Source organism: Diabrotica undecimpunctata, chromosome 3 (genome assembly GCF_040954645.1).
Source record: "Diabrotica undecimpunctata isolate CICGRU chromosome 3, icDiaUnde3, whole genome shotgun sequence".
Taxonomy (NCBI): Eukaryota; Metazoa; Arthropoda; class Insecta; order Coleoptera; family Chrysomelidae; genus Diabrotica; species Diabrotica undecimpunctata.
This window is the reverse complement of record NC_092805.1, coordinates 87,663,998-87,688,106: the sequence shown is the minus strand read 5'-3', so window position 1 is coordinate 87,688,106 and position 24,109 is coordinate 87,663,998. Positions and strand designations below refer to the sequence as shown.

Sequence of the window (24,109 nt, the reverse complement as noted above, 5' to 3'; positions counted from 1 at the left end):
ATATGTCGAATATCGGTCGAGAATTGGCCAATAAATTCTAGTTGACGTATCTGTCGTGGAGACTGTCGCTCATGTCGCTGTTGGAAGGCAAACGTTAAAGGCTTGTGATCAGTATAAATGGTAAATGGCATACCCTCAAGAAAATGGCGGAAGTGATGTATGCCACTGAATATGGCAAGCAACTCTCGGTCATAAGTGCTGTAGTTTCGCTCCGTCTTAGAAAGCTTTCGAGAGAAGAAAGCGATGGGCTGTAGGTGTTCACCTATAAGCTGTTGCAAAACACCGCCGATGGCAGCATCTGAGGCATCAACTGACATGTTCAATTGGGCATTTGGTGCTGGAAAGACCAATTCAGTCGACGCGGCCAAGAGTTCTTTTACCTTGGTGAAAGCTGCTGCAGCTGCTGGTGTTAATGTTAGTTCTTGCTGCTTTTTCTTTTGCTGAGACAATAACTCCGTTAGTGGCATTAGCTCATTGGCAGCATTAGGTAACCAACGTCTGTAGAAATTGAACATACCCAAAAATCGTCGTAGCTGTCGATAGGTCGTAGGTTGTGGAAACTTACGAATCGCGCTAACTTTAGCCGGTAATGGACGAACGCCAGTTGGCGATACCGTGGCACCCAGGAAGTTTACTTCACGTTTACGGAATTTTGATTTATCCTTGTTTATTTGGAGTCCATTTGCTTCCAGAATCCGAAGTACTGATGCCAGGTGTTGCTCATGCTCAGTCTCCGAGGCAACCAAGATATCGTCAGTGTATACATACACATATGAGCATTCTCGAAAAAGGTGATCGAGGTATCTCTGGAACGTCTGGGCAGCATTTCGCAAACCGAACGGCATTCGGAGGAACTCGTACAGCCCAAAGGGGGTTATTACAGCCGTCTTTTGGACATCCTTCGGGTGGACTGGAATTTGGTAAAAAGCACGTACCAAGTCGATGCAAGAGAAAATTTTCTTACCATGTAGCTGGTTAGCAAAATCCTGGATGTGCGGTATAGGGTAGCGATCTGGTTTCGTCATGGCATTTAAACGGCGGAAGTCTCCACAGGCACGCCATCGTCCATTGGACTTCTGAACTAAGTGAAGCGGACTGGCCCAAGATGACTTTGATGGTCGGATAATGCCTGCCTGCATCAGCTCGTTGAATTCTGCTCGTGCAGCTTGAAGACGGTCTGGTGGAAGTCTTCGTGGTTTAGAGAAAACTGGTGTACCTCGAGTCTCAATATAGTGCTGGACTCTTTCAGTATCCTCTGGTATAGCAACAGTTGGACGATCATAGGGATGAGCAGTGGATAAGCCTACTTCTGGCACCCTAACACGACGAGACACACAGGTAATACTGCTTGACATACTTGGACTTACTAATCGTTTGTTTCTCATGTCTACACTAATGCCATGGTACGTCAGAAAATCGGCTCCTAGTATGGGTGTGGTGACATCTGCGACTACAAATGTCCATGTTACAGGTTGGCCTAGACCAAGGTTTAGTGTGAGCTGTTTCTGACCATATGTTTGGATGCACGATCCGGTGGCAGAATACAGTCGTACAGTGCTGGGCTGAGTCTCAGTGCAGATTTTACGTGGAAGCACACTTAGGTCTGCCCCTGTATCAATAAGAAATTGAAGTTGGAGAGCACTATCGGTAATGAAGAGGCGGCGTGGTATGTGAGGGGCTGCGGTTGCCGCCATTACTGCGCCCTTTGATCGTTTTTTGTAAAATTGCAAGGTGGTCTACATTTCTTTGCTTGTGCACCAAATCTTCGATGGTAGTAACACTGTTCGTCTGATGATGACTTGGTACTCTTGGTCATTTGAATCTGTTGCCCTTCTTGAGCTACAGTTAATCTGTTGGATAAAGCATTCACTTGGTCACTCAATGCAGCCACTGTTTTGTCTAAGGTAGAGCTTTCGGTAACAACCATGACTGGAAAACTGGAACACCGTACGTACGTATCGGCTTTCTTAGCAAGTTCTTCTAGGTCTCCATCAAGAATAGATATAACGTTTCGAACTGAAGGTGGTAGGCGGTCCAACCAAAAATTTTTGAGAACTTGCGTACTAATGCTATCCATGGCCAAAGCTTGCATTCGATGGAGTAGTTGAGTGGGTTTTAGGTCACCCAGAGTGAGTTCCATCAACTTGTGGGTCTTTTCATCTGAGCTGGTGCCATACCTGTCGAGAAGTCGAGTTTTTAGTTGTATATAGGCATTGCCAGCAGTGGGATTCTTTACTATGTCTGCTACTTCTATAAGTACTTCACTGTTTAAACTAGCAACAGTATGCTCGAATTTGCAGTTGTCAGTTGTGATTTTGGCTTGTCGAAACTGCGCTTCTAGCCGGAGAAACCATAGTTCTGGTTCAGTGCGCCAAAACTCTGGCGCTTTAATGCCTACCCGTGCAATTAATGAGTGATTATCGCCTTCGCACGGTGTAATATTCATATTGTTTGGCATTGTTTGGTCGGTGTTTGTCATAGTTGTGTATAAATCGTTGTACTTACAGTTTTTTTTCTCGGGGTCACCAATGTGGCCTGTTTGCGGGAAGCAAAGTAGTCGGGGCACACTTTAAACTGTTTTATTGATTTATTAGCAATAAACTACATACTAAAAACAAGTAAGAAAACTGTAAGAGTTCTTTTCGTTGTCACCTCGTCGTGTGATCGTGTTCTGACAGCCATCAGCTGGTCTCATCCCCTCTTCTTTTCTCCGTCGACGTTCCCTCACTTCAATAGCACAGTCAACCCATGTGTGGCTGGAGGTTAACTGTCAATCTGCCACAGTTAGACACAGTTGTTAGGTTAAGTTACTGGCATGTGAAGTTAATATACTTGTTGCTTATACAATTACTCAATCTAGTATTTGTTTTATTTATTACATCTTCCATCAGGCTTATACAGTTGGCAGAACACTACGACAGAGTTTGCCACCTCCTAGAACCACACAAGAGGTAGAAACAGTAGCTCTAGAGATTTGGAATGATATTGATCAAAACCAAATAGCAAACCTCATTTCGAGTATATCTCGCCGATGTAAAGCCGTCATTAGAAGTAGAGGCGGAAACACGCTCCACTGACTCGTATTGTATTGATTTATTTTTGTTACTTTAAGCATGTTATAACCTGTACTTCTTACGTTATGCTAATAAAACGTTTTGTTTTATGGGTAATGGATTCTATTCTATAAACGATTCGATTTGATAATCAATCACTTCGATTCGATAATCGATTTCATAAACGATTGGATAATTGATTAGATAATCGATTCGATTTGAAAATCCATTCGATAATCGATTCGATTCGATAATCAATTCGATTCGATAATCGGTTCGACTTGATTCGATAATCGATTCGAATTGATTTGATAATTGATTCGATTAGATAATCAGTTCGATTCAACTTGATAATCGATTTGATTCGATAATCGATACGATTCAATAATCGATTCGATTCTATATTTGATTCAATTCGATTTGATTCCGATTCGATAATCGATTCAATTTAATAATAGATTTTATTCAATATTTGATTCAATTCGATTTGATTCCGATTCGATAATTTATTCAATAATCTATTAAATTCGATAATCGATTCGATTCAATATTTGATTCTATTCGATTCGATATTTGATTCAATTCGATTCGATAATCTATTCGATTATATAATCGATTTGATTCGATTCAATTTGATATGATTCGATTCTATTTTATTTTATAAAATATATAAAAATAAACTCATTTTAAATTTAAATTGTGGCTTACTCCCATCAAAAATAGTAAATTTCATTTTATTTTATTGTTGTTTTTATTATTTATTACTTTTATTCTATTTTATTTTATTAGTAAACACACAAGACACTGCGTTTACTACTCCATGTAGTGTGTAACACTCCAGTTGTTGTGTCGGTTTTATTTTTTTCACACCTCAGTGCGATCCACCGCTCCGTCCGTAACCCTCGATAAGAAAGCTATGCTTCCAATAAATCCCCAGGCATTGACACAATATCAGAATGCTACATTCACTAAATGACGAAAGTATTGTTTGGAATTCGGAAAAATGGCCATCTGATTGGTGTACTTCAATTTATATATTTATATTTATACAGGGTGGTCCTTAAGTATTTGTCCAAAAGAAACAGTACAATATATTCTTCTTCTTCATGTGCCTTGTCCGTTCCGAACGTTGGCAATCAACATGGCTATTCTGACTTTGTTTACGGCAGATCTGAATAGTTCAGCAGATGACAATCCGAACCATTGCCGCAAGTTTTGGAGCCACGAGTGTCTTCTCCTCCCTGGACCCCTTCTGCTGTCTATTTTCCCTTGAACGATCAGCTGTACAGTACAATATATACTTTAAAATATTACGATTTAAGTCAACTTTTTTTAATAAAATGTTAATATTAAGATACAGGGTGTTAAAGTTGACATTTAAAATTTTATTTTTCTCTAGAACTTTCATATTTGTAGACATTTATGTATAAAAAATTTTAAGTATGAGGAATTATAATTTGTTGCATACTTTAATGTAAGTGCGCTTAACTTTTTTGCTCTTCAAGCTATTTGTGTCAAAAAAAATTAAATATAAATTATTTAAACAAACAAAAATATACTTTTGATATACTTAAAAACTCAACAGTTTTGGAGATAACCACATTTTACAAATCAGCTGCATAACGCTGATTTAACGCAATTACTCCAGGCAATGAAGGAAAAATAGACAAAAACATCAATACTTATGAATATTGGTAAAAAATATCTTTAACTAAAGTTAATAGATTCTGATATAATAAAGGAAAAATAGTATAAATATTTTTTTACATACATCAGTAAAATAATTAATAAAGGGTATATTATGTGTTTGGTATTCCGGTAATAACTCTAATCAGGCAGGGAGTTGGCATTATAGTTGATAAGAATTCTCAAAAAGCTGTTTGTAACTTTGTTCCCTACTCTAATCGAGTATTGATGCTGTCTCTCAACTCTCATTTAAAACATAAAATAAATATAATCCAAGTACATATTATGCACCCACTGCAGACAAGGATAAATACACCATAGAGAACTTCTATGAACAAATTGGCAATGTCTTAAAGCTGACTAAAACACATGATATAAATATTATATTGGGAGATTTAAACGCTAGGTGCAAGGAGAAGTGGAAAATTGTGTGGGGCGATATGGACTTAGGGAGAAGAATGAATGATCGTGGCGATCGGCTGGTTGATTTACCTTGTTCAAACGTCCTAAACGTAGATTATACACATGGAGGTCACCAGCTGGTAATAACAACAAAATAGTCAGAAATCAAATAGATTATATTATCGTCAACAGAAGATATAGAATATTGTTCTGAAGCTATTTTCTTGTGGCATTCAATCTCCTTCATGGTTTTAATCTCCACTTTGGAAATCGTTCTCAAAATACTAACATTAATAAATGTATTCTCTATGAAAGAGAAGAACTATCATTAAAAGCCACAGAAGATACCAGACCACCAATATTACGGGATGAAGTCATATATGCCATCAAAAACACAAAAGAGGGCAAAACTACCGGACCAGATGATGTGCCCATCGAATTATCAAAAATCATTGATGAATAAGTTATTGATTAAATTTTTGAAATATTGTTCTGAAGCTATTTTCTTGTGGCATTTTAAATTAATTAATATTTAAATGGGAATAAGCCACAATTAAAGGTTAAAATACATTTATTGACGTTTCAATTTCCACTTCAGTGGAAATTGAAACGTCAATAAATGTATTTTAACCTTTAATTGTGGCTTATTCCCATTTAAATATTAATTAAATTTTTGAACTCTGAATCTAATATATCAGACTGCCACAATCCCCAGACAATGGCTGCAATCGACCTTTGTGGCAATACCCAATAAGTCAAGTGCAATATCCTCCTCAGATTACAGAATAATAGCTTTAATGAGTCACACAACAATATTGAAAATAACACACAGCAGAATTGTAAAAACTCTTGAATATGAAATTAGTGACACATAATTTAGCTTTAGAAATGGTATGGGCACAAGAGATGCTTTGTTCGGCTTGAATGTGCTGGCTCAGAGATGCATGGATATACATCAGGTCATGTACTTATGTTTTGTAGATTTAAGGCATTTGATAACGTTCAACATAAAAAGCTTGTAGATATATTAAAAAGCAAAAATATTGAAAGTCGTGCTATGAAAATTATATCTAATCTATATTGGAATCAAACTGCCAAAGTAAGGGTTGACAATCAGAACACTCAAGAAATCAAAATACAGAGAGGAGTCCGTCAGGGTTGCGTACTGTCACCACTACTCTTCAATGTCTACAGTGAAGCGGTATTTAAAGAAGCGCTCTCAGGTTCAATAGAAGGATATATCAGAAAGGAGAAGAATAGAAGGAGAAAGATCTATCAATGGAGAAGTTTTGAATAACTTGCGTTTTGCAGCCGATAGAGCAATAATGACGGATAACAACAATGATTTACACAACGTAATGTAACGACTTAATGAATGCTGTCATGAATACGGACTAAAGATGAATTTGAAAAAAACTAAATGCATAATCATGACTAAATCATAAAATGTAGACCAAACCAAATAAATTAAGATACGTATTGAAATAGCACGTGCATCATAAGGTTAGGACTACGCCTAAGAATGCTTCGGTGTTACGTATTCACTACTCTTTATGGCTTGAAAGCATGGACATTAAAACAAGTGCATCTGAATAAGTTGGACGTTTTTGAATTTTGGTCTTTGAAGAATCCTACGAATATCATGGCCTCAAAGAATATCAAACGCAGACCAGAAGATGGACCTTAAAGAAGAAGCCTTTTTCTCGAGGACGCGGGTAAGGACCATGAGACGTTTGGGCATGAGGTTGGGATCGACTAAATTTAAGTCTGCTCTGTCCCTCAGACCCTTTATAGTCCTCACCACATCAGTAGTCCATTTTTTGTGTATTCGGTAGGTACCCACAGGATCCATGTGGTAACCGATATTTCATGAAACTGCAGAAGTTGATTTTGGCTTCAAATAGGAGCCTCATCCACTTCTCTGATGAGGAGCGAGGTACTTAAGAACATTTAAAGTTCTTTATAACTTCACAATATATAGGATGATCCATTTAAGAAAGTTGGAAAATTTTTACATTCGCATTTTGAATCGCCTTGTATATTACATATTATTTTATTCACTAAATATCTTTATTTATATAGTGCAAACAAAATGTTATTATTTATAAAGATAGAGGGTGTCAAAGTATGCAGTAAATAGATAATGACCCAGTATATTCCTTTGCGTTGTTTTTATTATTTGTTGTCTTTTAGATTTTACTGATTCCTTTTTTGTTGTATTATCCCGAATATTTTCTTTAGTTTCTTAATATTTTTCAAAATTCCGTCGTTGTTTCTCTTCTTCTAGGTATGTATCTAGATCCCGTCGTTCATCGTTTATTACGTAATCGCGGTGCTTGTTATTTTTGTCTTCTCTCTATCCGCGTGCTTTAAATGATGCTTCTTTATTTTGATCCTGTATTTATTCGATGTTATTATATCTAAGTATATAGTAAACACACCTATTAGTTTGTGGTCCAGATGTTGTTTGTACAGTTTTCTCATTATTTTAAATCTACTTTTTGCTCTTCTTAAGCTATCACATCTCTTATCTTTATATCAGGTTCAAATAAAACAATAAGAAAATTCAAAACGTTTTATTTTGATTTTAACAAGTACGACTTGGAAGTTATAAACGATTTTGATTCTACCGTGACTAACGTTCATTGTCTAAATTGCATTTTAACAATAATGGATATAATTTTACATTTAAAACCTTATATAAATACAATATAAATATGTGATACACTGTAATATTATAAATCGATAACTACAATCAACAAAATATTACCACGGATAATAAATTATATTTTTGTATTTAAAAGTGAGAAAACGTTATAATTTAACTACAGAACACATATTTTGAGTGAATGGGAATACGGATTATAAAACTAGAAGAGTTTATCTGCTAAAATGCCATACAAAAACATATCCTGTAATATAAATCCTGATAATTTGGTAAAATGGTCCGGTTTAGTTGTTACTACAAAGATATTAAATGACTTTTTTGTTCTCTTGTAGGAAGACAAACTTTACGACAAGTAATTAATTATTATTTTCCCAAGCCAGATTATTATGTAATATTACCATTTTTAAGTGACAGTTATTATTTTTGAGATATGATAACATCGATGTAAAAACTTTATATCGGCACGGTCAAGTGTGACGGTTTGTGGGTGGTTATGTTATAACTTTTTAATAACATATTGTTATTAAAAAGGGTGGTTATGTCTTAACTCCAATTCGTTATATCTTTTGGTGATAAAGCATCGACAAGAACCATCATATTTCGTTGAAGTTTCTTATTTAATGGTGACAGTCATCGTCGCCGAATCTGCAAACCAATGAAAATTAGATTTAGATTAGATTAGATGCAACCAACAAAAATTGCACATTAGTTTTTGGTAAAAACACTATTGATACAAAGATTCATCAATTTCAATTCATAAAGATTCAACCAATTTTACGGCACGATTCTTCATATATTTCCTATTGCCTTGTAACTGTAATATCGATTGTAGAAATTTTAGCGGTGATACGTAGTTCATTGACCTCTAGTGGTATCTATTGTCGGCCATATAAGAGCGTGTACGGATCGTGTCCACTCGGCAGCCAAAAAAATTTACAAAAAACAAAAAACGGCCTCAGACAACAAAAAAATCAAAAAACAGTAGCCAACAAAAAAACTAATAAAAACCAAAAAAAACGGCGCGTAGGGCCCAACTCCTTGAACATAAAGTCCCGAACTGGCCAATATAGGACGAATCATGTCATAGTGTGACCAGAACACAGATTTTTAGATATAAAGAATCAATTTCTTTTAGTGTCTAGTATCCCGACCTCCCTTTGTTTCTTTATTCTTACATAATTCTATTAGCTGCCTTATCCAAGATAAAAACACTTTGAAATATAAATTCCTTTCCCCTTGCTACTACATTAGCAATAAAACAATGATGTGCAAACTTGTACAAAGAATCGAGTAGATTACACTCTTACTTATCTATTAGATCATGTTTTTTATCTGCTTGATGATTTTTACTGCACGGTTTTCACTATTTCTATTTCCTCAAACAATTAAATGATTTTGTATGACATTGTTTTATTCACCTTAAATATACCTTGTGTGAATAGTTGAAAATTAATATAAAACGTATTCATATCTCATCGACAACTTGTAACAAATTGTAACAACAAGTAACAATTGAATTAAATACTTAGTTGCATGCACCAATTGAAATCTTAAAATTGTATATGAATTTATGACCGCTTTGATCATTAAAAATGCGACTAAGCTGTATTTTAACAGATCCAAATTCAAGCTATTTCAAACAATTTAATTAAAAATTCTACTACACATTGAGCAGTGCATTGTTATAGCCATACCAAAGTTGATCATAAACTCTCATACATTTATTGTAACATAATTGTTTAATTATTATCTTATAAACAAAATTCGTAAATTTTCATAACCAAAAGTTCTGTCGAGAATAAAAGTTTTAAGTAGAACTGTTTATTTTACAAAACAATATCACATTTAGAGATTTGGTATCATTCCAACAATATTGGTTTTAAAAAATTATAGTAATGGTAAAAGGTTCAAACTGAATATATTAGATGAGTGTAGTATAAGTAACGTACTAGTGGAAATAGTTAACAGTTAATCACTGTTACTCAGCAAAAATAGTTTATCGAGAATATTGTTCTAATATATGAATCAAACCTTATCAGACTTATAGCAATATTACAATTACACTGCGTTGCGTCTCATGAGTATAACAACATTTGCTTGGTAAAAAAGTCAAAAAGAAGGGCAGCTACCCATGACGGAATGCCAATATGCTTAACGTTGATAAACTCTTTTTACAAAGAGAAATAAAAGAGGCCAAAGAGAACAGCTATAGCAGCTAAATATGATCACTTTAAGAAACGTAGATAAGTAAAAGACATAACCGGCATAGTTTAAAGAAAAATTACATCTGCACTAGTTGTCAGTAATAACAAAATCATTGTTGATCAAGAAAAAAAAGGATGACAAATACATACGAGAGAAATAATTAAACTATACTCTATTATATTGTATTGACAGTCCAAAAATCATTAAATCGAGTGGTAAACAAAAAGTGGTCAAAATTGGTAGGCGAAAAGAATGTGAAAATATTGATATAACTATTTAATAAAGTATTTAACTCCGGCGTGATTTCCCCAGATTAGCTACGATCTACATTTATCAAACTCCGAAAAAAAAAAACAAAACAAGAAAACGTTCAAAATATCTACTAATTAGCCTGATGAGCCACACTCAAGATTTTCCTAAGAATACTTCACAGAAGAATCGGACAAGAATCCGATGAAAATATTAAAAAGACGCAACACTAAAATGTTCATAGATTATAGACAGATATTTTACGTACTTTTTTGATTAAAAAAAAGCTTTTAAAAAAGTTTTGTGTCAATTTTTCGGGATTATCTCGGGCAACATGTCCGACCCATTGCCACTTGAGCATTGCTATACGTTTCGCGACATCAGTAATCTTTGTTCTTTCACGAATGTTGATATTTCGAATCCTGTCTCTCAAACTAATCCCTAGCATGGCCCTCTCCATCGCTCTTTGGGTTGTACTGAGCTGCTCTAAGGTTTTCTTTGTAAAGGCCATGGTCTCCAGTCCATATGTAGTTACAGGCAAGATACATTTGTCATAAACTCTGTTTTAGACACATTGGTATATCTTTATTCTTCAAGATACAGCTTAACTTGCCGAAAGCTACCAAAGACAATTGTATGCGTCTTTTTATTTCGGCTATTTGTTTTTCTTTGCCGATTTTAATGGTATATCCAAGATATATATAGGGGTCTACATTTTCAAGACTGACGTTGTCAATAACAATATTATTTTGTAAATTACTCATTGTTTTTTTTTTCTGAGTGTTCATTTTAAGACCTATTTTATTTGACTGCTGATTTAATTCCTTGACAGTTTGCTTCAGTTCCTTGATATCTGTACTAAATAATACTATGTCGTCCGCAAACCTCAAATGACTCAAACGTACACCATCAATGTTTAGACCTTTTTGCTCCCAGTCGAGCTGTCTGAATACATTTTCCAAAGCTAAGGTAAAAAGCTTTGGTGAAGTAGTATCACCTTGTCTAATACCTTTATCAAGACGCATTTTTTCAATTTTTTCGTCTTCATTGATTTTGATGTGGAATGTGGCTTGTTCATAAATGTTTAAGTGAAGTGTACCGTGAGTCTATTCGAGCATCCCTCAGGGCTGACAAAAGGACCAAGTTTCAATACTATCGAAAGCATTGTGAAAGTCAATAAATGCCATATGTAGAGATACATTATATTCTGCGGTTTTTTCTACCAGTGTTCTGATGGTTTGTAAGTGATCTTTAGTAGCAAACCCTTTTCTAAATCCCGCCTATTCAACTGGTTGGTATAAATCAAGTTTTTGTGTTATGCGGTTGGTTATTATTCTTGTTAGCAATTTGTATAAGTGTGAAAACAAACTTATAGGTCTGTAGTCTATAGAACGTTTGTATTTCCTTGATTATTTGAGTTTTTTCCGTCACCGTATTCCCCTGTTGGTTTTTGATTTTAGTTATCTTTGATTTTCCTTTAGTTAAATTTGATTTCAATACTTTCATGTTTCTATTGTTTTCGATGGTTTGTAATATTTGTTTTGTTTGATAGACTCGCAAGTCTGACCTTATGCTCTTCTTAACTTTATTGTTGATAGTCTTATACTCTGGTGATTATTTCGATTTTCTTCGTTCTTCCATTAAATCCAGTGTTTGTTTCAATTTCGTTTTTCTCGGATTTTTATTTTTACCACAGATCTTTTTTGCAGTTAATATTATGTCATTCATTAATTTTTGTGTTATTTCATTTATATCTATCGTGTTGAATACTGGTAGAGGTCCCAGTCTCTTTATTAGTTCACTTTGATATTTCTCTTGATTCATTTCGAGTGCTTCTATGTTTGGTAATTTATCCTGTGTTAATAATTTTCTTCTATCGAATTTCGTATTTACTTCAATTCGCACCCTAACTAATCGATGATCACTCGGTTTTTGAAGTTAGAGAGTATAAAGTCAATTTCATTTTTTATTTTGCCGTCTTGGGGCAAATGAGGAATTACTTAATATAATTAGATATGAGTATGTTACAGTAATTCTAACATGAAGGAGAATTAACAAAACTGTTAGAATTACAAAACTCTAAGAGGCATAGGCAGAAAATAAGCTTCTTAGCTAAAAACATTCTATATTAGACCGAAATAAGTAACGCAGAACTTTTTATATCCAGAAGATCACGAAACATTCGCGTAGTGATTGCCAACGTCAATGGAACATAAAGAAGGTGTCTCCTTCTATTGGCTGACTTGTCTCATACTATTTTTACTAATCTTTTGTTTGGTATTCTGCAGAATATTCTTTTCTACCGTTTTATCATGGCTACTAGTATGCTTCTATTATAATAGTAATTATTATATATAATTTATATTATATATATAACGCTTTTATTAGACTATATAGACTATTAAACGCACAAAAATGCATATTTATTATATTCCACGGATTTCGCTTTCATTTGCCTTACAGTGAGTACTGCATCTGTGCAAGATCGGCTTTATTCTGAATCCTTGCTGCTCTTCTAACGTTGTTCTTTCGCTAATGTTTTTTTTCATAACTCTGTCTGTAGTGTTCAAAGTCGATATCTGTAGCAGAACGAATACCTTCAAATGGTGAATTATATGAAATTGCCGGTTATAAGTCGGGTTAATGAATAAAGCTCATAACCTACCCATCACAAAAAACTTGTAATGCTCCTAGAACATGTAAAAATCTCGGAACAAGATGAAAATTACGGCAACGACACAATCAATATAAGGGGCAATGAAATTAATAGTGTTACGTCATTGATCTTAAGTGTAACAGATCGCAAAACATATTTTGAAGAAACTTGTGTACCAATATAATACAGTGTCAGAGAGATATAAAACAGATTGAAATGACATATAAAATGATAAAAAATGGATAAAATATGCTGGTTTATTTGGGAGCTACCTATTTATGACATCTCGACTTCATAATCTTGTTTATGCTCGATTTTCATTACTTTTAGAAAATACTGACGTAACTTACTGACACGACATATTACAGAGCAACCTGTGTCGGTTTATGAGCAGGCATTTTAAAAATATTGTTGTAACGAAACTGATCACTAACTATAACAGTAGAAGTAGACTAACATATCTCTGTAAATTGTGCTCTGAACGAAAAACAATCAGTACTATCTAGAGTTATAACTATTATTAACTATCTTCAATTCATATAATATATCTATTGGTAGAACTGGCCAAAAAACTTGTTACTGTGTTGGAAACGGCACTTAGACTAAGTTTTTTTATTCATTGTTAAGTAAGTTAGGCCTCAAAAAAAACTAAAAATTTGGCCGTAATATACAACAGTCTCATAAATTCGACTATAACTGCTTTAAATACACAAACAATGATATAAACAACAACAATAATATAATGTACTTGGAAGAAGTAAAAAATATATTTTTTGTGCACTTTCTATTGCGTTTTAGAACTAAAAAATTATCCTTTTAATAAATTCGAAATAACACATTATATGCTATACATTTAAATAAGAAGGTGGTTTGACATTCATCTAGAGTTAAATAGATGGCGTTACATAAGAACAAATTAATCTCGGTTGGTTTTGACTTGTCATCCAATGCATATCTGTCCAAATTTCAAACAAAAACAACAAAATTAATTTAATGTCAGTACAATTTACACCGTCATTAATATCAGTAAAAGTTTTAGAAAGCTGAATTTGTTCATTGTGTATTTGGTGATAACCGTCCAGATACCATAGAAACCGTCACTACCCCAGAAATAATAAAAAATACATGATATGATCAAGGCAAAACAGATTCATGAGATAGCAGAAACTCTGTGACAACTGTTCGTATAAATAATCTTATACACGTTTTATAGGTGTCAAACTCGACACCTATAAAACGTGTCACGATCGACAAAAAAATGTACACATGTCAAATTCGAAGAATCTTTTGCAATTATAAAACCCATCTGAAGCATTATTTTTTCGCCGGTGTGGTGCGCGACTGTTGATGAATCATGTGTATATTTCTAGACTCTGAAGAAAAGCCGGGAATAGTCAAAGCATTGAAGAAAAAGCGGGCAATGTCCACCGAATAGCGGAGAGATTTCTCCAGCGTATGTGGCAGATTTATATTCTTATTCTATAAGTTATATTCGAAACATACTAGTCAACAACAAACTAGTCGAACAAGTGAAAAAGTTTAAGTATCTGGGCTGTTGGATACATGAAACCTTAGACCAAGAATAAGAGGTTAAATGTAGAATAGAACAGGCAAGAAACACCTTTTTAAAGATGCGACAGTTACTCACTACCCGTAATCTTGATTTGTCCCTACGATACCGCATGATAAAGTGTTATGTATATAGTGTAATATTACACGGTGTGGAAGCTTGGACGTTAACAGTCAGCTCGTTACGACGTTTAGAGAGCTTTGAGATGTGGGTATTTCGTCTTATGCTGAAAATTCCATGGACCAACCGCGTTAGAAATGAAGAAGTTTTAAGGCGTATGAATAGAGAACGTGAACTCACAGAAATTGTCAAGAAGCGTAAAACGTCTTATCTTGGACACATATTTAGACACGACAGTGTATAACTTCCTTCAGCTTATTATAGAAGGGAAAATAGAAGGCAGACGCGGCCCGGGTAGACCAAATGACCTGTCTGCGTAACATCAAAGATTGGACAGGTTTAGACTTTCAAAGTTTAATAAGGAAAGCCCAAAATAGGGAAGACTTTGCAGAGGTCATCGCCAACCTTCGCTAAGAAGGCGGCACCGATATTCGAAACTTGCCACTATCCTAGCAGCCTCACAACGAAACAGTTGTATCAGGACATAGTAACATCATAAATGAAATTAAAAAAATACCGTATAAATGATGACTTCTGATAATATGGTACTCATATACAGTCCTACAGAATCTTTCCAGATGGATGGAGCCGACGAAACACTCGACTCAGACTACAGGGTTATACCTGGAATGCAGATGGGCCTAAAACTGCAGACGGCTCGGTTGTAGGAATATACAGTAGTGGTAGAAACGTACGTATTACTATTTCACTGAGAGAATATACTTCTGTATTGCAAGCAGAGATGGCAATAGAAATGAACAGGAGGGTTTTCATATTTTAGCGGATCAATATATGCACATATAGTCAAGCTGCTACAGGGGCTCTTAGTGTGCGTTCATAACGAGGCGCCGACCCTCGATCGGACCATAGGATGGTATTATATTATCATCGGCACGTAAAATAAATGCATTATTTTAAATGCGAGCGTTCACTGTCAGTGCTATGCTCTAGGCGAGGATACCATGCCATGGTCTCCGTAATGAACGCACCCTTAGAAAGATGTGCAATAAGTCAATTTTCTGAAGTACGATCAGTTTATACTAGATAGCTTCCGTTCGGGCTAAAGTACTTTTCGAGAGGCAAAAAGTTGCGAGTCTTATTAAATGTGTTGAAAGAAAAGGAAGCTATGTTTATTCTAGGTCGGGTTTTCTTTTTAAAATATGGTTACGTTTTTCTGGCAAAGTATGACCTCATCAAATGAAATTAGAAGCTTCCAAGAGCAGATTTAAGATTAACTAATCGTCTTTTGGGTTTGGATCATCCGTATGTGGCATTATCTCAACGTTTCGTTACCTTTATAGGTAGCTTCTCCAGGAGCAAACGAAGGTGTTGGTCGCTGTAACTTAAGTACTCAATCTATTTCACCTTGAAATGTTGATTATTTGAGTAAGTGCGCGTGAATTCTTTCCCAGGCTTTTTCTTCCCTAGGTAGGTTGAACACTCAAGTTAACGAGACCAACAGCCTTCCCCTGCTCCTGAAGAAGCTAGCAAACGTTGAGGTGGATCTACATACGGGTTATAAAAAAAATATAAGGTCCAAACCCGGAAAAGAATTAGTTAATTATAACCTACCCAGTTTCTTAGGCTTCTCTTAATTAGTTCACTTTTTTTATTCATTTTTGATATTCCACAATTTCCTTTTTAATATTTATTATTAATATTACTAGCAGAAAATGCACAAAATATGCTTATTTTACTAAATCGAAAGCTTTAAATAAAAAAGGCACAAGCCTTTATGTCACAGTTATTATGATAGTAAAAGACATAATTTTGTACAATTATAAAAATATAAATTTAAACTCGCGGATTCACTTTGGATCCACTACTACATTTGAAAAATATCAGCTGGGGTGTGGCTCAAACCAAGTCCTAGCTAAACTACCTTGCAACACGCAGTGTTATAGAGCCGTCAAATGTAGTAGTATAATAATTAGATAATTTTCAATATTTTATTTTACCACTAGTCTACTAAATCTCTTAGTATGTTTGCCATCAGAAGTTTCCAAAATCCTTCAAACAAAGCAAGATCATCACAATATTAAAACCTGGGAAAGGCCACGCACTACCTGAAAGCTATAGACCAATATCTTTTTTATGCGTCTGCTTCAAGATATTTGAGAGTATAACCCAGACGAGACTATTTCACACTGCAAAGCTAAATATTCTTCAAGAACAAGCTGGATTTATACCAAGAAAGATTTGTGGCGATCAAGTCCTCTCTGTAACAACTTTTATTGAGAATGGATTTCAAAAGGATCTTAAAACAGGAAACAGCTTTCATAAATCCACGTCGTTTATTCTGTAATCTGATAAACCAAATGTTAAGTGACAGACTTTTCCAAATACAACATACAATTATTGACAAGTGACAATGGAGTTGTCATTCTTCAAATTTAACTTTACTTCTCTTGTATAAACTGATCGTGTTTTAGTCATTTCCAATCAAGTAGGCAGGCAACATAATCAAAATTTACTATCTTTAGTTTTGGAATAATTTTTTATGCTTTGTTATATTTTTTATGGAAATACGTGCTTGGCGGAGGAAGGCGATGGATAGGGACGACTGGAGAAAAATTCTTGGGGAGGCTAGGACCCACACAGGGTTGTAAAGCCAAAATGATGATGATTTGTTATATTTTATTAGACTGCACTGAATATTAGTGATCTATCCATGTTATTAATATGTTTTTTTTAAATAAAAAGGTTAAAAACATGTAACTAGGAGATATAGCAAAGAAAATATTTATCTTACTGGGAATTTCCGTTTTTAGTGTACCCTTTTCTATTTTTCATTTAATGGAACTTTTACTTTCTAAATTTTCAAAAAATCGATTTTTGTTTTTTTTTTTCGTAAAAACATTCCTTAGTATTATAGAAATACTGTACTAAAATTGTATTATATAAGAAATTAGAAATAGAAACGAAGTTATAGCTGTATGTATAATGGTACGAACCGCTTCACCGGTGCACCTGCAACTCGGCAATTGCTTTCTAAAATTTGTTTTATATTATTGAAATTTATCGAAAATTATTATTGTTTTAAAAATCGGAAAGAGATCTTTAAAAGGGAGTCGAAGTAAGGGGATGCATTGAAATAAGCATAATATGAAAAGAAAATTCAAAGGTAATCAGCTTATTGCAGAAAAAAATTCTAAATTACTCAGTTCCTCGGCAAAATTGGATAAAAATAAAAATTGGAGAATAGAATACAAGGAGCAGCGAGATGTCAAAAACGAGGAAATTTATAAAAAATGCATTCACCGCACATTTCCAGCTTTCATTAGACACATGAGGGCACGTAATATGCACCAAGAATCACTGATTAGAGTTAAAAAAAATCGGTTGCCTGTAAAGTCGGTTTTACGGGCGAAGATTTTACGTGACAACGTCTTTTTCTCGGTAGAATATTTATTGATATGAATATTATTAAATTGCACAATAGGAACAAGGAATTGAATGAAAATAAGAATTGCACAAATTTTAACTATAGAAATATATTTTGTTTACTAAAACATTGTACATGTAAACTTAAACTTAACTAATTTCTATTTGAGTGATTTTGTTGAGGATAGGACGATGATAGGAGAAATAGCATCGCACCAGCGGACCGATCATGTTTGAGTGGGAGAGAGACGCAAGTCATTCGCCGGTCCGGCGGGCCTCTCTCTCGTTCGGTGACTCATCGTAACAGACGTGAGCGGGCGTTACACTTTTTCATGAGTGACTCCGAGCCACAACCTAATTTAAGACGTTGTCACGTCAAAATAAATATGGCTATTTTATTCCATAAAATTACATTAAAAATACTTTAAACAAGTTTTTCTCGACTTTTTCATTTCAGATCAGATTTTTCAAAACTGGGAGACGTTTTTCTCAAAATCGACTATTATTTATTTATTAGTTTTGTCTCAAGAATTGAATCCTGTTGGAATTAAAAAAAAAATACGGGGGCACATAAAAGTGTCTCCCAAATTAAAATGTATCTTTTGGAAAATTGTTTTGGTATACCTTAAATCCTTCTTAACAACGAATTATGACCATAAATATAATAGTTTTATTTGTTTGATACTTAAAAATTGTCTTTTTTCCAGTTTAGAAAGTAAAAGTCCCCTTAAGTTTTTCATTTTCATTTCATTTCCATCAGTTCATTATTAACTTGTACAACATTTTCCCAAACTTCGACATGAATCTACCTTCGAGTGAAGAATATTCGGATGAAAAATTTAGAACTTAGCCAATCAATAAGAAATATTTCCTTCTGTATGTTTTACATTGAACACTATTTTTTTGGTACCGATACTAAAGTAAAAAAAAAGCTAATAAATAAAAACTAATAAAAGATCAAGATATATTTTTTAAAGTAATAAAGTAAATCAAGGAAATATTCTGTATGTTTGGCAATTGTAAAATAAATTCGCAGATTTGTCAATTTTAGGTACTTCGTACTTTTGAATAACATATTAAATCATTATCTATCATTAAAACTGTGACATGAATACATAAAACTACATAAATCAACATTGAAATTGGACAAAAATTCTTCCTATCACATAATAATACCTTAAAATATCACAAACATATAAACATCACAATTAAGTTTAATCAATTATTTCTTCCAATCCTTTTAATCTTCCAATTGTGTAATAAACTTTTAAAATATACATTTAATACTGTCTCTTAATTTACTTTACTTATTTTGGTGTTCCGTAAGAGTTTCTTTTTCAATGACTGAAGGACATTGTTCCATAAAAAACAACAAACACCAAACATTCAATTTTAAAAAACGATTATATACGATTTTCCTATCTACATTCGGATACTACATAAAACGCCTTATATCAAAGTAAATGTACTTACTTTACAAGATAAACCAATTACGAAATGTATAAATATCCAAAGAACAATTTTGCCACTATAAAAACTAAAATCCACTAATAATTTCTGTGTAAATAAGAAAAATTCTCCTGCTCTTTATTCCCCAGCTACAAAAAAGAGCTACCGTAAATAAGTAGTAAATACATTTATAGATATCAAAAGATGACCATGTTGCAATAAAATTATTTTACTGTAGGTACTATAAAAACAAGCTCATGGGAAATTTCTGATTTAATTGCAAAAAACCCTTTTGTGCTTTATGTTCTAGCTTAGATAATGTATTTTTAAAATTTAAATAATATTTTTAAAATTGAATAAAGTAACTTTATTATTCATTATTTTTTTAAAGATTTTTTATAAATTTTAATAAAATTGAAAACATTAAGATGTTATATAAGGGATCCCCCTCTTCGCGTAAATTGAATCTTCCAACTGCTTACTTCTATTTGGAGAAAAAGTAATACAACGCATACAGTAGGAATAATTATTATACATACTCAGCACACCGAAAAAGGGCAGCTATAAAAGGCTGTCGGAGACAAACTCATAACCTTTTTAGAGTTTTTTATGACATTTCACCTCAGGGAAAACAGTTCTAGTGATCAAGGCGACAGTTCCTGTTGTGTTCAGTCAAACGAGTATTTCATTGCGAAAAATCAGCCATGGCGGAACACACCATTACACAAGACACCACCAAATTTTATTCGAAGACGCATGTACTTAATAGAAATTATACTACTATCCACATATATTCATGCATCCTATCGAAATTCAAATTACCTGATTTATTTTAAGTAAAGAAGAGGGTCTGCATGTAAACAGGATGTGGCACTCAACACTATGCAAATAAACAGTTCTCCCTAGATGCACCGAATATTTCAATACCGATTCAGATTAACCGACAGATCCCGGAAAACATACGATGGAATACATACGGATCCGTGAAAGTGGAAGATCATCAGTTGCTGAGAGGAAAGATACGAGGTCACCTCTACGTCCGCATCCACATCGTCACGAATAAACAATTCCGAAACAAGGCCTAAAAACCCAGATAACAACGTATATAATGTTATAGAGGTTAAGTCAAAGCAGTACCCACGTTGTTTGTAATTTGGAAGCAGTCAATGTTCTATCTCGGCGTTTCTTGACCTCGGGTGGCGAGGGGTATTGGGATGAGTCCCGAATATTTTTAAACGACATTATGAGCGTCGTAAGGGCACTTGTTAAATAGTGCAACGGAGTGCTTTACTGCGCTCAAAGAAGGTAAGTATATTGTTCAATGTATATAGTCAATTGTCGAGTTGTTGTTAAAATTCAAGTTTACAATTTTTTGTCATGTTTTCTCGAATATTTTAATGGTAAAAAAGTAGTACAGTAGGCGGCACTGTAGACAATCGCAAATCTTGTTACTGTTTTCTGTATTTTTAAAATTCAAATAATATTTTTAAAATTCAATAAAGTTATTTTATTATTTTTTATAGATTTTAATAATATTGAAAAAGTTAACATGTATAAAACAGTCTTCGTCTCCGCATAAATGGACTCTTCCAACTATTTACTGTGACCAGGAACCGCTATTTCGTTTCGTGGCGCTACTTCCGTGGCGGTCGCCATGTATATTTTACTGTACAGAAAAAGAAATCCACCGCCCGTATAGAAGCTTGGCTTCAATATTGTTTATAACAAATAGGTAATAAATAATAATAAATTAATGTTGTTTCTAAAAATTAGTAGATAATAATAAATATTCAATGTTCGAGATGTTGAAAATTAATGTTTATATTTTGTCGTTTTGTTTCAGCGAATAGTTCAATTGGCTGTTTCTCACCATCCAGTCACGGCGAAACGGATGTTAACTTATAAAAAAAAATTTTTAGCATTGGGATTTATTGAAACAAAATATCCCTCTGGTGTCCGGCGTTCACAATGTGTGGTCTGAATGCAACTTTTTTTAAATGAACTGCTAAAACAAATTAAAGAAACACCTTAAAAAAGTCCATCCGAATTAAGTAAATAAATCGCTTTCATTTTGGAAAGAAAAAAAAAAACACAAGCAAAGCATTTGAAACTTAATGCACCATCAAATTCGGCAGTTTCCATAGAAAAAACTACCTATGCTCCTTTTCAAGTAGTTTTAAAAGTTGCTAAATATAAAAAATCATAGCATTTCTGGAAGGTCGATTAAATCAGCTGCAATAGCCTTTCGAACGATACCGTAAAAAAAGCATATATTTATGTCATTAGATATTTTAGGACAGTTACTAACTGATGAAAGCCAAACATCAGCTCACCGCGTCATTTATGAAGTAAAATTCAAAAGCCCTCATTCATTGAAGAGACCAAAGCAAGGGGACTCTCAATGCTAATAATTTCAACTAATCCATAGTACTAATACCAAACAAGATTGGCAATGTATGTGATTTCTGAAACGCATAAGACATCTAGAAGAAATGCTACAATCTCAGCAAATTCGATAGGAGAAGGTTGGAACAGGAGGATCCAAAAGAATAAGATTCTTCGCGTATTTTTACAAATATATTAATACCTTTTTATACGGGATTAAACCAAAATTCATTGAAATGAAAATTACATTACCACCCACCGGTTTTTATTTCAGGATTTTTAAAAACGATTACCATTTTGGAAATTGAAACGTCTAAACAAATATACAATGTAATTTTCATTATAATAAATTGTGGTTTAATCCCATATAAAATAATAGTTTATAAGAAAACAGTTTCAGAACCTTTATAGTACATTTTTAATTGAATATTATATAAGTAATTGGATTATCTTGGAAAAACTGGTTATAATTTAACAAAAACTATTACCACAAAGTTTTTATTAAGAGTAGAATATACTTTTTTCTTTGTTATTCTATTATGATGAAATTGTATATGAGGATTTTTAATCGAAAACGTTAGATTTTTAATCTTTGACTGACATCCACCTACTTTTATGTCAGATAAATTTCAATTCTATCATTACGGCTGTTTGAAGGCATCAGAAAATAATGAAACAAAGACGTAAAAAAGACATCTAGTTGAAAAGCGATATACTGTAGAAAATGATATTCAAGAAGTGTCGGAATTTGTAAGATTAAAGAGAAGTGATAAATCGGCCGTCGTTGTAGTGTTAAAGCGTATCAGAAATGGTATTTGCATGGAACGTAGCCGAGTTTCTACGCAAAATACGCGATCGTAAATTATTATTTACAGTTTAAAAAACACAGACATTTTAAAATGTCTTCATTTTAGATAAAGCACAGTGAATACACTAAAGTTTCCTTCAAAAATTGTGATCTGAGGCAGTATTAACTATGTGGAGCAACTTAATTGTCCATTATAAAGCGTACAATAAATAAATATCGCGACTACAGTATTTTAATTGAATTCTTGGTCCAAACGGCCCATACCGACATAATGAGGAGTGTTTGATTAATCTGATGTAATCCCAGATATAAGAAGAGCATCGCCTATATTTTGGGTCTTGGCAACACTTGCAATTTTATCAAATGCCTTCTTGACAGAATATTTTATTATTTGAGAGTGATTTGTGTTGTTCACAATAATTTCAAAATTGTTTATGCCAAAAAATGGAATTAACTAGTGAAAATTTTCGTAGAATGGTTTAATATAACCGTCAGGAGTATATCGGTTAATTTACTTAAAATTTTGCCGGTGAAGCCCCATCGTTTCCACTGAAAAACGATGATATAATGAATTTAAACGTGGTCGCATTACTTCAACAACGAAGATCGTGAAAGCCGTCTAAAATCAGTTGTGTAAAAAATCTAATAATGTAAAATTATCAAGTGACATATTGTGATATTAAGGCGATTCCATAATATTTAAAATATTGCATGATTATTTTCCGTGAAAATGGTTAGTTCTCGTTAAATCGCACATATTCTGACAAAAAAGATGCTCGTGTCGATTAACGCACACAAATACTATGAAATACAATAGCAGTATTTCAAAAGACTTTCATAAGATTTCAACAAGTGACCAATCATTGAACTACGCTTAGCAATATTTGTTAATTTCCACATAATTTCTAAAAATATTACATATTAATGTAATAACCTTTAACCAAATAAATCTTTTATCTTTTCTTTATTTATTGATAATCTTTAACTAGTTGGTAATAGTTCTTGTTAATGAAAAAAAGCAACTGCCCAAAATCCAATATTATACCTACTCAGTTAACCTAATTAACCGTTTGTTAGCATTAGTAGGTATTCGCGTGCACTTCATACAATAAAATTCCTGTATACTCATAGCAATTCCTATTCTTTATTGGTTAATTACCACTCCTAGGTTTTCGCCTGGTTTCCTGTACTGCTGCTACGAGGCTTTTTACAGCTTCTTCATGACCTATACATTAAAAAAAAATGAATATCGCAAAATACGTAAACAGAGAATATTAGATTATACCCCAAAAAATAATATCTATACTGTTAGAAAAGAATTTTTAAATATACATGGTATTTAAAAATAAGAACAAACAAAATGTTTTAATATATCTTGTATATCATTTTAGACTTAAATTCTTAACATGTTTCCGTTTCGATCGAAAAAATCGGAATGGATTAAATTAATTTAATGGATCATTAAATACTATTT

The 24,109-nt window shown here is 33.4% G+C and overlaps 2 protein-coding genes across 5 annotated transcripts in view; both read right to left on the bottom strand.

The window, feature by feature from the left end:
* Positions 1-1,693: 1,693 nt before the first annotated feature.
* On the bottom strand, positions 1,694-2,479 carry LOC140435950 (uncharacterized). The gene has a single exon (XM_072524661.1). It carries the CDS (start codon positions 2,477-2,479, stop codon positions 1,694-1,696), a length of 786 nt encoding a protein of 261 aa, XP_072380762.1.
* A 5,241-nt stretch (positions 2,480-7,720) lies between these two features.
* The window catches only part of LOC140437015 (RING finger protein 207-like), a 52,337-nt gene continuing 35,948 nt past the window's right edge, over positions 7,721-24,109 (bottom strand). For 3 of the 4 annotated variants that reach the window (XM_072526232.1, XM_072526233.1, XM_072526234.1), the window contains one exon: positions 7,721-23,860. In XM_072526232.1, the coding sequence (XP_072382333.1) occupies positions 23,787-23,860 (74 nt within the window). In that variant the 3' untranslated portion in view covers positions 7,721-23,786. The remainder of the gene's footprint in view (positions 23,861-24,109) is intronic. The other variant, XR_011950341.1, reaches the window with a different exon arrangement.